Below are 19,456 nucleotides of genomic sequence, written 5' to 3' on the forward strand. Positions count from 1 at the left end.
GAAGCCTAGTAATCCGCCATATACAGTGTCTGCCACCTAGGAAGCCCAGTGATCTGCCTTATACAGTGCCTGTCATCTAAGAAGCCCAGTGATCCACCATATACAGTGCCTGCCCTCTAAGAAGCCCAGTGATCCACCATATACAGTGCCCGCCATCTAAGAAGCCCCATGATCCACCATATACAGTGCCCGCCACCTAAGAAGCCCAGTGATCCGCCATATACAGTGCCCAACTAGGTGCCCATTGATCCGCCATATACAGTGTCCCCCAACTAGGAAGCCCAGTGATCCGCCATATACAGTGTCCGCCACCTAGGAAGCCTAGTAATCTGCCATATACAGTGTCTGCCATCTAGGAAGCCCAGTGATCCGCCTTATACAGTGCCTGCCATCTAAGAAGCCCAGTGATCCACCATATACAGTGCCCGCCATCTAAGAAGCCCAGTGATCCACCATATACAGTGCCCGCCATCTAAGAAGCCCAGTGATCCACCATATACAGTGCCCGCCATCTAAGAAGCCCAGTGATCCACCATATACAGTGCCCGCCATCTAAGAAGCCCCGTGATCCACCATATACAGTGCCCGCCATCTAAGAAGCCCCGTGATCCACCATATACAGTGCTCGCCATCTAAGAAGCCCCGTGATCCACCATATACAGTGCCCGCCATCTAAGAAGCCCCGTGATCCACCATATACAGTGCCCGCCATCTAAGAAGCCCCGTGATCCACCATATACAGTGCCCGCCATCTAAGAAGCCCCGTGATCCACCATATACAGTGCCCGCCATCCAAGAAGCCCAGTGATCCGCCATATACAGTGCCCGCCATCTAAGGAGCCCAGTGATCAGTCATGTACAGCGCCCGCCAACTAGGTGCCCATTGATCGGCATAGAGTGCCCGCCACCTAAGAAGCCCAGTGATCAGTCATGTACAGTGCCCAACTAGGCGGCCATTGATCCGCCATATACAGTGCTCACCACCTAGGAGCCCAGTAATCCGCCATATACTGCTCTCGCCACCTAGAAGCCCGGTATTTGGCCATATACAGTGCCTACCACCTACGTGCACATTGATCCGTCATATACAGTTGCCACCACCTAGGATCCCCCGCTATATTATATAGTCTGTCCAGGTGAGGACGTCCATGAGCGACGCACATTGTATAGCAAGCCCTCCTCCACGTACCTGCTATATGTACTAAACTATATGAAGAGGAGAACACTACAAGTCACACCATACTCTTAGGACTGGACAGGCCGTAGGTACCTGGATCGTCTGGCTGTACGCCGGCTCCAAGCGCCCTAAAGACGGCTCCTCAGGGTTTATTACTTCTAGGATGTTGTTTGGCACAAATCCAGAAGAGCCGCTGGAATTCCGGACCTTCCACCATTGTTTTCTGTCATCCATAACCTGAAATGCAGAGAGAAGCAGATGGAGCCGCAGGAGCTGCAGCACTGCATTCCGGGGGGTCACCCGCAGGCAGTTCTCGTCATGGGTGCAGGATTCACAGGGCGAGTGGGGTGACCCCCAACTCTGAAAACTAGTGTCCTTCTATGAACGAAGGCCAATGGCGACAATGACGACCTCCTCATGCCAAGTAGGCGTTGGGAGGCTTCTAGGTCATCCACCGCTCGCTGGGGAAGTTGGTATAAAAATGGCAGGTGTAATGCCTCCATAGCGCCACCTGGTGAAGACTCTGGTGTGGCTTCTAGCCTTAGCCTTAGCTACGTTACAGGACATGTTAGGAAGACAGACACTAATTTACAGGGGTGAACCCTGCTAAGAGGAGGCGCTGCAAAGGCATTGTACCATCTGTCAGTGGTAGGCCTGTTTTTGGCAGGTGTATAGACACCATATAGGCTTCTCCCAGACACCTCCATTGGTGGGCATCACTGATTACCTCCACTACATCATCTTTCAGCACGGAGAGCTCATTCAGGTTCCTGGCCACAAAGTCATACTTGCAGATGGCGGACTTCTTGGGTAGCGCCGTCTCCTGGGTCCTGTGATGGAAGACACAAGGGTGAACCTGAGGGACCAACTCAGGAAGACCCCTCCTAACAGAAGCCCCCACGTTTAGATCAGATTTCCTGTCTTGACATGGGGCCCATTTGTGGACTGCCCATCATCTCATGTATTACATCATGACTGCGAGTGCCTAATGGAAAGTAACTGCGGCCGGGTGGGAGAGGGAGAAGGAGTTGTAGGCTGGGGCTTTACAGTCAACCATGGAGGTTCTCCATCCATGTAATGTCAGCGTGTGTGCTCTGTCACCCCCATCTACCATGTCATATACTAGTCCCACCAGATCCACCGCCCGCTTGTCATACTCTGGTATCACCATCAGTCTCCCCACTAATCCATCGCCTGCACTGGGACGGCCGAGCTACTTCCATCGTGGCCATCACCTCTAATGCAGCTTCAGAGACGAGAAGTAGGTGTGCCGAAGCAGCAGTATCTGCGGCACGTCGTTTCCGGTGGTCTAATATGTCAGTAATATTTACTCTGCTGCAGGTTCAGCTTCTGTCTAGTATTTAGGAAGATCAGAGTAAACTGGGGAGTCGTCTCCATCCTGTCGTACCCCAAGTTCAGACTCCAGCCAGGAAAGCTTCATCTAGGACTAGAGCGGCCATAGTCACATATGAAGCATCAGTACACGATACATAGGTCAGCCATAACATTACACTCGGCCTAATACTGTGTCCCTGTCTGAGCTGCGGAGCAGTCCGGTACATCGCTCACTGCGGCCTCCATGGATCAGATAAGTCATCATCTCCATCTCTGTCCGGTTCCTGCAGTGCAGCATATTATCCTGCTAAAAGTGCCGTCATTAGGGAATCCCACTGTCATAAAGGGGGGGGGGGGGAGGAGGGGGGACTTGTCTGTATAATGTTAGGTGGCATGTGTTACATTCACAGGACGCCAGGACCCAAGTACCCAGTAGAACATGGCCCATCACACTGCCCTCGGCTTATCTTCTACCCATCCAGGTGCCATCTCTTCCCCAGATAAGTGACGCCTCCACCCACATGATATAAGATGTGATTTATCAGAACGGGCCACCTTCCATTGCTCCAGTTTTGATGCCCATTGAAGGCACTTTCTGCATGGACAGGGCATGAACATGAACATGGGTGCTCTGACTGGTCTGCGAGCTGCGATGTCCTGCGTGATCTGACACCTTTCTGTTATCCCCAGCAGGAAGGTTGTTAGTGATTTGTCCTACAGACGCTCTTCTGTGGGATCGGACTATACAGGCATCGCCACTGGGCAGCCATGAGAGTCGCCGGTTACCAGTGTCTACTCCTTGGACGGTAGCACTCTCCTGGAGACGCTCTGATGTGGTGTACATGCCGCCATACCTTGGCTATGGTATACAAGGTGTAGCAGATTCTCATAACCTGGGCCGCCATAATAAAGTATATCTGGTTGAACGCTTTTTCCCCCATTCTGACCGACGTAGATCATCGTACGATTACAGAGCAACGGACATCAAGGGATTCTCCAACATACAGGCAAGACAGGAGGTGAATAGAGCCTGATATATGCCAACGTGATAACGTCACCAGATCACTTCATCTGTCACTGGTTTTAATGTTATGGCACACGTAGGCGTCTGTATCTGTAGGTGGAGGTTTTATTGAACCATTGCACAGAGTCAAGCATTAACAGTGGTGCAGATATCCAAAAAGGGGTCAAAAAGTGACCCTGGTAACTATAGGCCGGTAAGTGACGTTTATCGTGGGTAAAATATTTTAAGGGTTCCGAAGAGATGCTATTCTGGAGAACCTCAAGGAAAATAACTGTATAACTCCATATCAGCATGGGTTTAGGAGAGATCCCTCCTGCCACACCAACCTGTTTAAGCTTCTATGGAGGAGGTAAGTTCTCGACTGGACTGGGGAGAGTCACTAGATCTCATGTATCTGGACTTTTTCAAAGCGTTTGATACTGTGCCGCATAAAAGGTATATAAAATGGGAATGCTTGGTCTGGATGAGAATGTGTGTAAGTGGGTAAGTAACTGGTCAGCGATAGAAAGCAGAAGGGGGCTATAAATGGTATATACTCAGATTAGGTCACTGTTACTAGTGGGGTACCACAGGGGGCAGTATTGGAGGGGCCATCGTTAGTAGTGGGGTATCACAGGGGGCAGTATTGGAGGTGCCATCGTTATTAGTGGGGTACCACAGAGGGCAGTATTGGAGGGTTCATAGTTACTAGTGGGATACCACAGGGGGTGGTTTTGGACCCTATCCTCTATTATAATTATAAATGACCTGGTAGAAGGATTGTGCAGTAAGATATCAATATTTGCAGATGATACAAAACTATGTAAAAGTAATTAACACAAGAGAGGACGCACGGAGATTGGAAGAGGATCTGGATAAGTTGGGGGCAGAAAAGGGGCAGATGAGGTTTTACACTGATAAATGTAATGTTATACACATGGGCAGGGAAATACATGTCACCATTACACACTAAATGGGAAACCACTGGGAAACACTGACATGAAAAAAGACTTGGGGGTTCTATAAGTGTAGGCTTAACTGGAGCTACCAGTGTCAGGCATCTGCTGCCAAGACAAACAGGATCATGGGGGCATCAAAAGAGGTCTAGGGGCACATGCCGAAAACATTGTTCCTTCTCTTTACAAGTCACTGGTCAGACCACACATGGAATATTGGGGACAGTTTTGGGCACCAGTACTCAATAAGGACATATCAGAGCTTGAGCGTGTACAAAGGTGGGCAACTAAAGTAATAAATGGAATGGGCGGACTACAAGACTCAGAGAGGCTATCAAAATTGGGATTATTTAGTTTAGAAAAAAGATGGTCGGTGCGACCTAATAACTATGTATTGATATATCAGAGGTCAGTACAGAGATCTCTCCCATCAGCTATCATATCCAGGACTGTGACTGCAACAAGGGAGGGCTCTCTACATCTAGAGGAAAGAAGGTTTCTACACAACACAAAAGCGGGGTCTTTACTGTAAGAGCAGTGAGACTATGGAACTCTCTCCTGAGGACACGGTGATGGTGATACAATATAAGAGGGTTCTGGACATCATTCTTGAGTGTTACACTATTACATGTTATATTACTGATTACTCAGAAGGGTTGATGATCCGGGGATTATTCTGATTGCCAGAGTAGAGTTCCTTAAATTTGAAAAATTTGAGCCTTCCTCTGGTCAACGTGGGGGGAAATAAGGCTTCACTGAATGGGGAGGGGGAGGGGGGAGGCTTTCTTCAGCATTATACCCTGTTTCTATGCCCAGGAGTGTGCGACAGGTTGCATTGCTCTGTGTCTTCTGGGGTGTATGTGCAACAATCCATAAACCAGCATTGAGAAATAATCAGTGAGATATGATGTTTATTAGAGGCCTACCAGAGGCGCGATAATACAAAATATATAGCGGACGCAGCAGATTTGTATCACTGATGCCATTTAGAGAATCAGGAGGAATTTAGGGTGATTTGAGGCTTTTTTTAATTAGTACATTGCAGGTGGCACTACAGGTCACCTGCTATAGGAGGAAGCAAGAAGCGGACGATCACGGGTCATTTGATTACTGCGTTCTGAGCGGATTTAGGACCAGATTGTTATGCGATTGGTGGAAGCTAATTATGTACGACACGGCGCAGGACGAGACGGATGGAGAGCCGGAGACAGGGAGGTCGGGCCGTGTTCTTCAGAGGACGATGACTGGCGAGTATCAGACGCAGTGCGGGAGGTTGGGGACATCGGGTTAGAAATTATAGACATAAGGGTTCCTGCGACAAGAAGAGAAGTAGAGGAGTCAGTGCTAAATGGAGAGAGATCAAGCGGCATCAAGAACGTGGGGGGACTACAGCCGTCCAGGTACGTAACCCGTTGCCACCTGCAGGAAACACACTGGGAGTACAAGCAAATAAAGAAGACAGTGTACACAGATGGCACTTACCTGTCCGGACGAGGGAGGTCAGTGCTGTGGGATATCTGTGAGAGAGGAAAGTCAGCTATTACATGACCATTAGTGATAAGCACAAATGTCAAGACGTTATTCACCTGCTTTATCAGGGAGCCGAGCGAACTGCGAGCCCCAAACCCCACAAGTAAAATGGTAGCAGGTGGAACCATGATTTGTACAGGTTTTGGAGCTGTGTTCACTCTCCTGCCCACCGCTTGGACACGGCACGCACAGTGCACAATGGTGCTCACCTCCTGGGGTAAACCTCTTGCTTCCTGCTTTGGTTCTGGCAGATTTGTCAGCGTTTCCACTATGTGATTTCGTTCTGGCTCTTTAGGAACATTTCCAAAGTTTATCAAGGGAGGCTCCCAGCCATTCCTGAAGCGTGGGATGTACGGGGGAATAAAGTGGTCTTTTGGCCATTCTGTCCTATGGAGAGAAGGTAGGGCACATCTGTGATGACGGGTGAATTCTGGCGAAACCTCTGACACATTTCAAGCGGATCATTACCTGGATTTGCTCCACGTATCGCCGAGTGACAGCCACAGGTTCTTCTCCTCGTGGTTGAGAACAAAGTTTAAGAAATCAATGGCGTCCTTTATCAGGAGAGGGCTCAAGACACTTTTTGCAAGTTCTGGGCCTCCTGTGGTCTCCACCATCTGTGGGACAGTACATTTATAGCCATTGGGCCAACAATCAACGTATAGATTAAGCCTAAATCACATAGGTGTCCTCCACGTACCATACTTAGCGGTGTGAAGAGGAAATGGACAAGCTCCGCTGCACTTGGGTTCTGGATATGGGACTTTAGTTTGGCCTGCAAAAAAATAAATAAAAATTAATTCACCGAAACTCAACCTCCAGCCGAAAAATCCGTTGATGGGCACAAGAGCACAGCACTGTATAGCAAGAGGGCGAAAGGGTGGGCACTAGAGCACAGCGCCCTATGGCGGGCACTAGAGCACATCGCCCTAAGGCGGGCACTAGAGCACATCGCCCTAAGGCGGGCACTAGAGCACAGTGCTCTAGGGCAAGTGGACAGAAGGGTGGGCACTAGGGCACAGCGCTCTACGGCGGGCACTAGGGCACAGCGCTCCACGACGGGCACTAGGGCACAGCGCTCCACGGCAAGAGGACGGAAGGGCGGGCATAAAGAGCAGTGCTCTACGGCAAGAGAACGGAAGGGTGGGCACAGAAGCCCAGAGCTCTACAGCAAGAGGAGAGAAGGGCGGGCACTTGAGCACAGCGCTCTACGGAAAGAGGGCGGAAACTAAAGCACAGCGCTCTGCGGCAGAAAGGGGACTAGAGCTCATTGCTCTACAGCAAGAGTACAAAAGGGTGGACATTAGAACACAACACTCTGCAGCATCAGGGCGGAAGGGCAGGCAGTAGCGCTTAGAACTCTACGGCAAGAGGACGTGAGGACTGCCACAAGAGCTCAGCCTCTACGACAGGAGGACACGAGGGCGGGCTCAAGAGCTTATGTGACTTATGACCTATGAAGAAGGCAGCAGATGACTGTCCCTCATCAGGTCATGTAGCTGGCATCACTCACCAGGAGGTTGAAACCATGCTTGAACTTCTGAAAACAGTCAATGAACTCCTCCTGAGAGGGGGGCTTGGCACGGAGAGTTAGCACTCCCTCTAAAGGAAACAGAGTTAAGTGAGGATAGACATCATCTTATAGGATATATCAATGGACCTGTCCTATTACCAGCAAATGAGGAGATCCATAATACACCCATTGAATTCATGAATGGCTAAACGCTGCCTGTGATTAGCTAAGCACTGTGAGAACAGCTCTTCCTGGGGGTGGGGATTTTTCAATCCTCAGCCTCCAGAACATAGAAGACAACTGCAGTGTCGGAGAGAAGAGCCGGAAGGCTCTTCTAGGCAAATTTTTTTTTTTTTTAACAGCTAGGGATGATTTTCAGGGAAGGGCTTATATTTCAAGCCCTTCCCCAAAACTCATCGCTGCAACCCACTGCTTTCAATTGGGCCACAGCAGTGCCGACCACATTGAAAGCAATGGGATAGCATCACTGACTCTTGGCCACAGCTGTGGCAGAGGATTCCTTAAGAATCCTCTGCCATAGTTGTCACAGCTGTGGCAGAAGTCCACGATGTACTCCCTATGTTTTCAATGGGGCTGCTGCTGCCCCATTTAAAACACTGAGCGATATTGCAGATTTTTTCTCTGCGCTGCGAGGCTTGAGAGTAAAAAACACAAATGAGTATGAAACCATTGAAAATCATTGATTTCATAATCATCGCTCTTGCATCGCAAGAAAAAATATCGCTAGTGGGTAGGCACATTAAATGAAATACAAAGCGACCTTCCATTTAGTCTGGATAACAAATCTGCTTCCGTCTAGTGTGCCGAGCTCCTCTGTAGATCTAGGCACCTCCATGTAAACCGATTAACAACCCCTGTGTAGCTGGATCCTGCAGTCAATCATCGCAGTTGTGAGGTAAGTGGCCATATTACTCTATAGCTGAGCTGCATGCAGGGAACATCACAAGTTTATAGAAGTTCACAAGTACAACAAGGACGATGTAAAGAAATGCAATCCTCCAATGATGAACTCAGTGCTGCTTGCAGGAAGACCAGACATAGATGCCGCAAATCCCTTACCACCACCAGTCCAGTATCAGCTGAGACATCTCCTCTCTCCTTACCTCCATCAGGTCCTCATCACTCGAGACGCCTCCCCTCTCTTTACATCCATCAGGCCCTCATCACTCCAGAGATCTCCCCTCTCCTCCTTACATCCACCAGGCCCGCATCACCCGAGACGTCTCAACATACCTTACCACCACCAGACCCTCATCACCCAAGAGGTTTCCCCTCTCCATACTTCCAATAGGCCCTACTCAACTGAGACGTCTCACCTCTCCTTACTTCTACTAGGCCCTAATCTCCTGAGACATCTCATTCTCCTTACCTCCACCAGGCCTGCATCACCCGAGACGTCATCCCTCTGCTTACATCCACCAGAATAGGATGGGTGGTGTTCTGAGCATTCATGGCAGCTCTCCCTTACGTCCTCTGTGCGGTCTTGCGCTTGCAGAGGGGGCCGTGTATGCAAGGGCCTGCATCACCTGAGATACCCCTACATCCCTTACCTCCACAGGTCCGCATCACTCGAGACCTCTCCAAATACCTTAACTCCACCAGGCCCTCATCACCCAAGACACCTCCCCGTACATCGATCAGGCCTGCATCACCCGACACCCCTCCATATCCCTTACTTCCACCAGGCTCTCATCACCCATGACGTTTTCCCTCTCCATACCTCCAACAGGCCCTAATCAACTGAGAAGTCTCCCCTCTCCTTACCTTTACCTGGCCCTCATCTCCTGAGACGGCTCATTCTCCTTACCTCCACCAGGCCTGCATCACCCGAGACATCATCCCTTTTCTTACATCCACTAGGCCTGCATCACCCGAGGCGTCTCCCCTCTCCTTACCTCCACCATGCCAGCATCACCAGAGACATCTCGACATCCCTTACCTCCACCACGCCCGCATCACCCGAGATGTCTCCCCTCTCCTTACCTCCACCAGGCCCTCATTTCCTGAGACGTTTCCCCTCTCCTTACCTCCACCATGCTAGCATCACCAGAGATATCTCGACATCCCTTAACTCCACCAGGCCAGCATCACCCGAGACATCTTGACATCCCTTACCTCCACCACGCCCGCATCACCCGAGGTGTCTCCCCCTCTCCTTACCTCCACCAGGCCCTCATCACCCGAGATGTTGTCCCTCTCCTTACATTCACCAGGCATGCATCACCCGTGACATCTCCACATCCCTTACATCCATCAGGCCCTCAACTTCCGAGACGTCTCCCCTCTCCTTACATCCACAAGGCTTGCTTCAACCAAGACAGCTCTACACTCCTTACCTATACTGACATAAAAGGTTTTTTTTTTACTGTAAGAGCAGTGAGATTATGGAACTCTCTGCCTGGGGACGTGGTGATAGCAAATTTGATAAAAAGAGTATAAGAGGGGCCTGGACGCCTTTCTTGAGCGATATTGTATGTTATAATTATTAATAAATTCAGAAGGGTCAGTGATCTGGGGATTATTCCGATTGCCAGACTAGAGTTGGGAAGGATTTTTTCCCCCCAAAATGAGGAAAATTGGCTTCTACCTGATTGTTTTCTTTTTGCCTTCCTCTGGATCAACATTGTGGGATAATAGGTTGAACTGGATGAATGTGTGTCTTTTTTTTAGCCCTATATACTATGTTACCTCCACCAGGCCCGCATCACCCAAGAGGTCTCCCCTCTCCTTACCTCCAGGACCCTTTTTCTTCCTCGACTTTCTCCGCTTGGACAGCTCCGAAAAGGCTTCAGCTGCTTTTTGCAGTTTCATAATAAAGAATTCAATGTCGTCGAGAACATGGTTCAGAATTTGCTGCAAGGAGAAGAGACTGGTCAGTGAGGCGTGCCAAAACACAGGTTAGTGAGGCACACACATACCACACACTGTGCAGCGCAGTGCACATACACAAACACAGGGGGTGAGGCCATATTCACATCTGGCATATTTGCTACCCACTTGAATTAACTGTGGAAAGTCCTGAAAGCATCCTAGCCGTGACTGCAGGACCAAACAATATAAAGGGGTCCTGGTTATGTCCTAATTTCTTAGGCTTTGAACCCAGGGAATGACTGTTCACACTCTGACGGCAGAGGATGAAACTTTGCCCTGGTCATGTGATCACACAAGAGCGCTCTGACAACTTTAACACAAGGAGTTATGCCGTCATCACATTGCCAAGCAGAAGTTTCATCTGCTGGATATCACTCACTGAAAGCAAGCAGAACTCTCAGAATGAGGAGGGACTGAACCAAAGGAAATTAGAGTTGCAGAAATTTTCCTGAAGGGAAGATTAAGCCAAACCAAAAACAACATTAAATAAAACCAATGAACTCCAATTACCACGTCTCTGTCAATCCTGGCCTCAGCCATCTGCGCACTTTCTTCCTGATCGACGGACTGCCGGTACCGGTCGTCTATCACACAAAACAAGGTAAAAGGTCAGAACACAAAGAGCGGCACCAAGAAGAGCGTGATGGCTGCACAGACACCTAGCCAGCACAGCTCTCACACGCTATGTATTACTCACTGTCTCCGTACTCCAACGCCCAGGCTGACCAGGCCGCCACACGGCTTCGCACGTCCACCTGTGTAACAGATCCGGGAGGCTGAGGGGCAGGAGACTGCGGAGGTGGAGGGACCTTATTGTCACCTGCACTGATGGTCCTATGGCAGAAGAAAACGGTCATTACCAGAGCCGCATGTCTGTCACACCGGCTTTATGGAACAGTTAGGGTCACAGTTCTGACTTTCTAGGAGGGGGGGGGCGCTGATAAAATGTACACCCTAACGCTATCCAGCACGCCAGCTCCACCCAAGAACAGAGGGACAGACGGGAAACTGCTTATTTTCTGATGAATAGCTTCAACCCAAACACAAACATATCCAGCAGAAGCACGAATGCGAGAATCCCTAGAACGTTATGTGGCCGTCACAGGAAAGAGGGTTATAGTGAACATACCTACCACCATGGCACTTCAGCAATACCGGCACACAGTCGTTCTAATAACTACACTTCTATTATCACGGGGGAGAGGCAAGAAATATGAATGCTATAGATATACAGCTGCAAGTTGGTGAACCCTTTGGAATTCCCTGGATTTCTGCATTGACTACTATTGTAGTCTGGCTACATTGTATAAAAGTCACAAATATAGTAACTGCATGTAAGGCTGAAAAAAGCCCCCCCCCCCATGATAGCCCTGCCATGCCATATCACAGCGATGGGCCGTACTGTGGTGAAAGTCCCCCAGGGGGACACAAGTTGTGTAACAGAAAAAAAATTTAAAAATGAATAAAAAAAAAAAAAGGAAAAACCCCTTTTTTTATGCTTTTTCTCATATTAGCATAAAAAAGGTTAAAAAAATTTAAACCCCACATATTTGATATTGTCGCGTCCGTAACGACGCATACAATAAGTTGCACATGCTTTTGAGTGTGCACGGAAAATAGCGTAAAAAAAAAAACGATAAAAAAAACGCAATAAAAGTAATCACAAAAGCCGTATGTACCCTAAAATGGTACCAATAAAAACTTCAGCTCTTCTCGCAAATAAGCCCATAAAAAAAAAGGATTTCCAAAAAAAAAAGGGTTTTTATTGCAGAAAAGTGGAAAAACCTAAAAAAAAATTAAAAGAATTTTGGTATCGTAACCGTACCGATCCGCAGAAAAAATGGATTGCGTCATTTATGCTGCATGATTAATGCTGTAAAAAGAAAAAAAAAATCTATGGCAGAATTGATGCGTTTTCTCTGCCTGCTATCATAAAAAAAAATAATAAAAGTTTTACAATATAGTCTATGTACCCAAAAATGGCACCATCAAAAACTACAGTTCACCACGCAAAAAACAAGCCCTTATTTGGCCACGTCGACGGAAAAATAAAACAATTATGACTTTTGATAAATGGAGAAGAAAATCTGCCAAAAATCCTTGCGTCCTTAAGCCCAAAATAGGCCATGTCCTTAAGGGGTTAAATCAGTGACTAATATACACAGACGCAATGTAACTGAAAGCACAGACCGTTGTACCGCTCATCATCCACAGTATAGGGAGAGAATTAAGTGAATCGCTGTGTTACCGACATCTCCAGGAGCTAATTGGATAAAGGGGTTTCCATTAGGCTAGGTTTAGGAGAGCACAATATCGGGCCGAGTTTCTCATACTGCGCTTACCAACATGTGATTTTCACAGCGATACAAAGTGTTTTAAATTTTTTTAAAAATTGCATCGCTTCTGTGAAATTGTGATTTTCACGCACGTGATGGGATCACAAGGGTTTCCCATTGACTTCAATGGGAAACATCACATCACACGACATGCAAGTGCCAAGCGAGATCTTTCAAGGTCCCACTGAAAATAATGGGCAAGACTTTCCAAGGGAACGCCAAAAGACAGAACGTGCTGTGAAGGGAAAAAAGAAAAAAATAGTTCATGTGAATGAAGTCATTTAACAGAACGGATTTATTTCATACTTGTGCGAACTGCATCGCATCACACAAAACTCGCACGAGAATATCATTTGCGTGAATAAGCCCTTAAAAATGAAATGGCAGTGGGAGTGTCACAGTGGCTTTACCCATTTAATAAAGGCTCACAAATACTGGTTACTGACAGATCTGTTCTCATCGTGTTCCAATGTAATCAACTCTAGAAACCACAGAAGACGTGTTATAGAGATGGATGAAACAGGAAAGGGGTACAAAAGCTGAAGACCCGGGTGTCCATCACTCCCTAGTTATGTCTACAGATGGAGGGACTTAAGGACTGTTCTACTCTTCCCAGGACCATCCTGTTCTATCACTCCCAGAGTACAACGGGGCTCCTGAAAGAGAAGGAAACCAAGAGGAACATCAGTGGACCTACAGAAGAGTCTACAGACTGCACAGACCTCTGTTCATGTGTCCTCTACTAGAGAAACACTGACCAAGAATGGTGAACATGGAAGAAGACCAAGGAAGCCACAGCTGTCAAAAATAACACTGTGGCCCATCTCATGAATGTCCCAGACCACCGGGAAAATCCACGAAGCTTCTTTCATAGATGAAACAAAAGTGGAATGTTTTTAGCAGAAATGGGCAACAACGAGGTAGAACACTCAACACAAATAAGAGAACATTAACTGTGAAACCTGGTGGCGAGAACATCATGGTATGGGGCTGCTTTGCTCCTTGGGCCTGGAGGTAACAATGTCAAATAGAACCAGCCATGTAACAATGACTGGGAGATGAGCTCTAAGGAGAAGCTTTCCACTCTTGACATGTGTCATAGAGTGCTCCACCAGCCACCGGCCTGCTACACACTAATGGTGGGCAGAAGCCCTAGGGAAGGGGGGTGGGGAGCTGTACACTGTGATCTCTTCCTTTTGGAGGAGACTCTGGCTTATCTCCCCAGTCATTGTTGCAAGGACAGTTAACAGTCTGACACGGACTGGCAGGAATGCTGCCTTCTAATAGGGGGTGCTGTAGAGGCATTGCTCCTTCTCCCATCTGCCTATAATTGTGACTTAGATACAGTTAGATCACATTGTATTAGTAATTAATGCAGAAATCCCGGGAATCCCAAAGAGTTCACTTTTTCATGCAAAAAATGTATTTCAGTCATCAGTTCCTAAAGATGGAGCGAAGCAGACAGCCACTCCATAGGAGGTGCAATTACCTGAGCGTCTCTGGGCGGGTCCGTAGTTTTCCTCCTTTGCTGTCAACCATTGCACTGTAGATATCTTGGTGGATTGCAGAAGCCTGAAAGGTGCAAAAAAGCAGTCAGACACAAGGAGGTCCGGCAACATACACAGGTCCCCTCTATACGCCTGTATGCATGACACTATAGAAGCGAGAAGATGGGGGGGGGGGGGGGGGGGGGGCGCAGATCACAATGTAATCATGCAATCCTAGAATGGTAGAGTTAGAAGGGACCTTCAGGGTCATCGGGTCCAACCCCCTGCTCAGTGCAGGATCACTAAATTATCCCAGAGAGATGTCTGTCCAGCCTCTATTTGAAGACTTCCATTGAAGGAGGACTCCCCGCCTCCCGTGGCAACCTGTTCCACTCATTGATTCCCCAAACTATCTAATTTGTGTCTCCTCCCTTTCAGTTTCATTGCTTCTAGTCTTTCCTTGTGCAGATGATAATATGGTTGAGCCCTCTACACTGTGACAGCCCTTCAGATATTTGTAGACAGCTATTAAGTCTCCTCTCAGCCTTCTTTTTTGGAAGCTAAACATTCCCAGATCCTTTAACCGTTCTCCATAGGACATGATTTGCAGACCACTCACCATCTTAGTAACTCTTCTCTGAACTTGCTCCAGGTTGTTGATGTCTTTTTTAAAGTAGGGTGTCCAGAACTGGACACAATATTCCAGGTGAGGTCTGACTAAAGGCAGAGTAGAGGGGGGTAATTATCTCACGTGATCTAGATTTTATGCTTCTCCTAATACATCCCAGAATTGTGTTTGCCTGTTTTGCTGCTGCATCACATCGCTGACTCATGTTCAATCTATGATCTATTATTATACCCAAGTCTTTTTCACGTGTGCTGCTGCTCAGCCCAATTCCTTCCATTCTGTATGTGCTTCTTTTATTTTTCTTGCCCAGATATTTCCATTTCTCCTTGTTAAATAGCATTCTGTTAGTCGCCGCCGAGTGTTCAAGATTGTATAGAGCTTTTTTAATCCACTCTCTCTCTCTTCTCTAGTGTTAGCTAACCTTCCTATCTTTGTGTCATTGGCAAATTATATCAGTTTCCCCTCAATTCCCTCCTCCGGATAGTTTATAAAAATGTTAACAAACACTGGGACTAGGACAGAGCGTTGTGGTTCCCCACTTGATACATTCTCCCACTTGGTTGTGCAGCCATTTATGACCACTCAGAGTACGATCACTCAGCTAGTTGTAAATCCACCTAACAGGTTTGTCAATCCCATATTTGGTCATTTTTTTCAATAAGGATGGTATGAGATCCTTATTGTCAAATGATTTATTAAAGTCAAGAGATATACTACATCTACCGCATTTCCCTAATCAACCCAGTCGGTGATTCTACCATAGAAGGAAATTAGATTAGTCTGGTATGACTTGTTTGCTACAAACCCATGCTGGGTCTGGTTAATTACTCCATTCTCATCCAAGTACTTGCATACATGCTGTTTAATAATCTGTTCAGAGGTCTTCCCCGGTATAGAAGTCAGGCTCACAGGCCTGTAGTTTTCTGGATCCACCTTCTTCTCTTTTATGAAGATTGAAAAAAGGGCAAATGTTGTTCCCATCTTCTTGTACTTCTATTTTCCATGAATTTTCACAGATTCCAGCGAGTGGTTCAGCAATTAGCTCTGCTGCTTCTTTCAGTATCCTAGGATGTAATTCATCTGGACCTGGAGACCTGGATTTATCTAAAGTTAGCTAAGTGTTCCCTCACCATCTCTCTGCTTATAGATAGCCTGCATTCGTGTATTCCCACAATAGCACAGGGAAGATCAGCTGATGTTACATCTACTTTCAATGAGAAAGATACAAAATAGGAATTTAAAAGTTTGTCCTTCTCAAGATCATTTTTAACGAATTCACCATTTCCATCTTGTAAGCATTCAAAAGCATCTTTGACCTTTGCTTTTGACCCCCCCCCCCCCCCCTCAATATCTATTTTTATTGCTTTTGGCCTCTCTAGCAAGCATCAATTCATTCTTAGCTTTAGCTTTTCTGACACTTGTCCTACAGTTTCTGCAGACCGCATTAGATTCTTCTATAGATATTCCCCCCTCTCAAATTTTTCAATTTGATAAACAACATATTTTTCTTCCTTTTTAACATGTGTGTAAGTTCTGTGTTCATCCATCCTGGTCTCTTTAAATGCTTCACATTCTTTCTTCTTTTAAGGATTGTTAACAATTGTGATTTGAGAATCTCATTTTGTTATATTTCCCAACCTTCTTGGACATTTCTGTCCTTAAGATCATCCAGCCATTGGATTCTTCCTACCCTCTTTCTGAGTTCATTAAAATCTGCCTTTCTGACATCAAACCTTGAGGTCTGAGGCTTCTCAGGTCTTTCTCTCCGTTATCCAAAATTCAATGATACCATAATTCCTGCCTCCTAAGGTCCCAGCCACCCTTACTCCCTTAACCATTTCCTCCCTGTTGGTAAAAATTTTGTCCAAGATAGCAGATCCCCTTGTTTTCTCTTCTACATTCCGAAAGATAAAGTTGTTAGCAAGAGCGGATAAGAATTTGTTGGATCCATTACTTTTACCGGAGAGAGATTCCCAACAGATGTCTGGATAGGCAAAATCTCCCATGATCACCATGTTGTGCTTTTTTGAGAGCTTGGCAATCTGATGTAGAAAGAGTTCATCCACATCTTCTGCTTGTCCAGGCGGCCTATAGTAAATGCCTACAATGGTGTCCTTTCTGTTGTTTTCTCCTTGTATTCTTACCCAAACAGTTTCTACAGAACTACCATGCTCTGAAGCTTGAATCTCTCTGGAGAAGTTTCTTATAAATAGGTTGTATCCGTCCATCCTTGTATTCCAATCCTAGGTATCATCCCACCAAGTGTCTGTGGTGCCTATGACATATTTCTCTTCCTGTGTTAGGAGCTCCAATTCTCCTTGTTTGTTTCCCATGCTCTGTACAGTTGTATAAAAACATTTTAGTTTGTGATCAGTGTCTCTTGCTCCTCTACTTTCCTTCTGTATTGTTTGTTCTTTTTCACTTCTAACAACAAGGTTCAAAATTGTATTAGTTAGCTGTATATTTTTGTTCCCATATTGTTCTAGTTTAAAGCTCTCCTAATGAGTGAAGCAAGGCGACAGCCAAATATATGCTTACCTATCTTTGTAAGGTGCCCCTAAGGTGCTTCTAGCAAGCAGTCCATCATATAGGTAATTCATTCCATTGCCTAGAAATCCAAATCTTTGCTGACGGCACCATCGACGTAGCCAGTTCACCTATAAAACTTTGTTCACTGGAAGGATGGATAAGACTACCACCTGTGCTCTTAGTTCCTTCTTTCTGAGGTCTTCAAAGTCTCTGCAAATAGTTGCAAGGTCCTTTTTTGCAGTGTTATTTGCCCCAACATGTATCAGTAGGAATGGGTGGTGTTCTGTAGGACTGAAGAGTCTTGACCGCCTATCAGACACATCTTTGATTTGTGCTTCTGGAAGACAGCACACCTCTCGTGAGGCGTCAGGTCTGCAGACAGCGGCTTCTGTTCCTCTCAATAGGGAATCCCCCACAATCAGCACTCTCCTCATCTTCTAATCACTATGGGAGCAAGAAAATGGAGGGGCCCGCAGACCCCAATGTAATCGCTATGAGTTAAGGATATAATCTGTGCTCTTTAGCTTCAGAGGTCTTTAGACTTCAGGAGTCGTCTGTCTCTCCAGTCCTTTTATCACAGCCACAGGACGCTATTTTGTACAAGTACCGATTCTCCACCACTACGCAGCTTGGATGATGATTGGAAGTAATCGGTGTTCTGGCATGTACAGAGTTTTCCATACAACGTCTCCCCATCGGAGGTGACTTTTCCAGAATCCTGCTCCCTATTGGTTCTATCATTCCCAGGTCATTAGCACAATCACATGGCATTAATAGACAACAACTCCTCAAATCTGATAGGCAAGAAATCTTCAGCATTCAATTAACCCTTCGGTGTCCGGCAGGGTAGCAGCCTGATCTGCATTCGAGTTTATAGCATCCATTATGGTTGGCAGCAGGTGACATGAAGACCCCCACCAGAGAGCATGCAGCATGCCCATCTACACACACCAGGACCACCGTGCAGGGCAAGGGGGGTGGGAGCACGTTCTTACCTTGACCTCATCGCACTGGAAGAGGTGCAGATCAGCTTTGCTTTGTGTTGGCTCTTTACAAACAAGGGCGAGAATGGAGTTGTATCTGCAGGAATTCATCACAGCTTTACAGTGCTGGATGGTGCCGACGGGGAAGTTCTCTAATTCAGTCTGTGCAGAAACGAAAGGAGAACGATTGTGCCGCTCCTGGAGGGAACACTTGCATCTATCATGTAGGAGGACACGACATGCACGGATATCAGAACATGCGTGTAACCACTAAGAAGCCAAGCCGGATCCCAAGTGAGGGGTCAGTGCATGGACTCTATACCCACAGCTCTCACACCAGGGAAGGGTAGAAAACATGAACAGTGTAGTGTAAACATTAGAAAGCAACTGTCATGCCGGATCATAGCAGGAGAGGGTCAGAGCTTCTCACTTGGTTCTCAAAGGTTTATAACGCAGGCTTTACTCATGGGAATTAAATGCATGCTGGTGACTGTAGCTCTACAGATAAAGGGCAGCAAAGGTTAGGTCCTTGTTTATTTGTAACAGCCCCCCCATGTATAGAGATGGAGGGATCGTGCACCGGAACAGACCTCAACGTAGACCCCTCCTTAGATGCACCCAGTTGGAACCCCAAATTGTGGACAGATATTTGCACTGGTGTACCTCACCGGTCCCATTTCAGTAGATAACCATGAGGATCAGCCGAGAGTCAATTGAAAGTGCAAAGTGAGCAGAATGAAGTGTATGGCTGCCTGAGAAGTGGCTGGTGTGCAGGACTCTCCATATGTGCTACATGGAAGGGACAGACCCGCCGCACCGCTCATGCCACCAGCACGGCACCACACACACCACCACTACACAATGGGACAACTGGAGTTACCTTAGTCTCTATATCATAGAGACTAACTGCCTTGTCATCCACCTGAAGGTGCATATCCTGTGTCCACACCTTCCCCTTCGCATCCAGTAACTTTAGCTTGCGGATTCCATCGTCGATGGTGAGCACCGCATCCTTGCGATCCATGATGAAGGTGGTGAGGTGCTGCAGTACATTGTAGGGTTCACAACATGTCAACAAGCCAAGAAA

At 47.0% G+C, this 19,456-nt stretch overlaps 1 protein-coding gene across 8 annotated transcripts in view; it reads right to left on the reverse strand.

Moving 5' to 3' along the window:
• EPS8 (EGFR pathway substrate 8, signaling adaptor) overlaps positions 1-19,456 on the reverse strand; it is an 85,787-nt gene that overhangs the window by 11,271 nt on the left and 55,060 nt on the right. For 6 of the 8 annotated variants that reach the window (XM_066590714.1, XM_066590716.1, XM_066590720.1 and 3 more), the window contains exons 6-18: positions 19,250-19,411; positions 18,382-18,531; positions 14,232-14,314; positions 11,104-11,240; positions 10,917-10,990; positions 10,268-10,388; positions 7,515-7,603; positions 6,702-6,776; positions 6,470-6,618; positions 6,211-6,388; positions 5,954-5,988; positions 1,905-2,007; positions 1,271-1,414 (exon numbers count right to left, since the gene is read on the reverse strand). In XM_066590714.1, coding sequence (XP_066446811.1) covers positions 1,271-1,414; positions 1,905-2,007; positions 5,954-5,988; positions 6,211-6,388; positions 6,470-6,618; positions 6,702-6,776; positions 7,515-7,603; positions 10,268-10,388; positions 10,917-10,990; positions 11,104-11,240; positions 14,232-14,314; positions 18,382-18,531; positions 19,250-19,411 — 1,500 coding nt within the window. Of the gene's footprint in view, positions 1-1,270; positions 1,415-1,904; positions 2,008-5,395; positions 5,784-5,953; positions 5,989-6,210; positions 6,389-6,469; positions 6,619-6,701; positions 6,777-7,514; positions 7,604-10,267; positions 10,389-10,916; positions 10,991-11,103; positions 11,241-14,231; positions 14,315-18,381; positions 18,532-19,249; positions 19,412-19,456 lie in introns of those variants that run through there. The other 2 variants (XM_066590722.1, XM_066590721.1) reach the window with 2 other exon arrangements.

The sequence above is a fragment of the Eleutherodactylus coqui genome, chromosome 2 (genome assembly GCF_035609145.1).
Source record: "Eleutherodactylus coqui strain aEleCoq1 chromosome 2, aEleCoq1.hap1, whole genome shotgun sequence".
Taxonomy (NCBI): domain Eukaryota; kingdom Metazoa; phylum Chordata; class Amphibia; order Anura; family Eleutherodactylidae; genus Eleutherodactylus; species Eleutherodactylus coqui.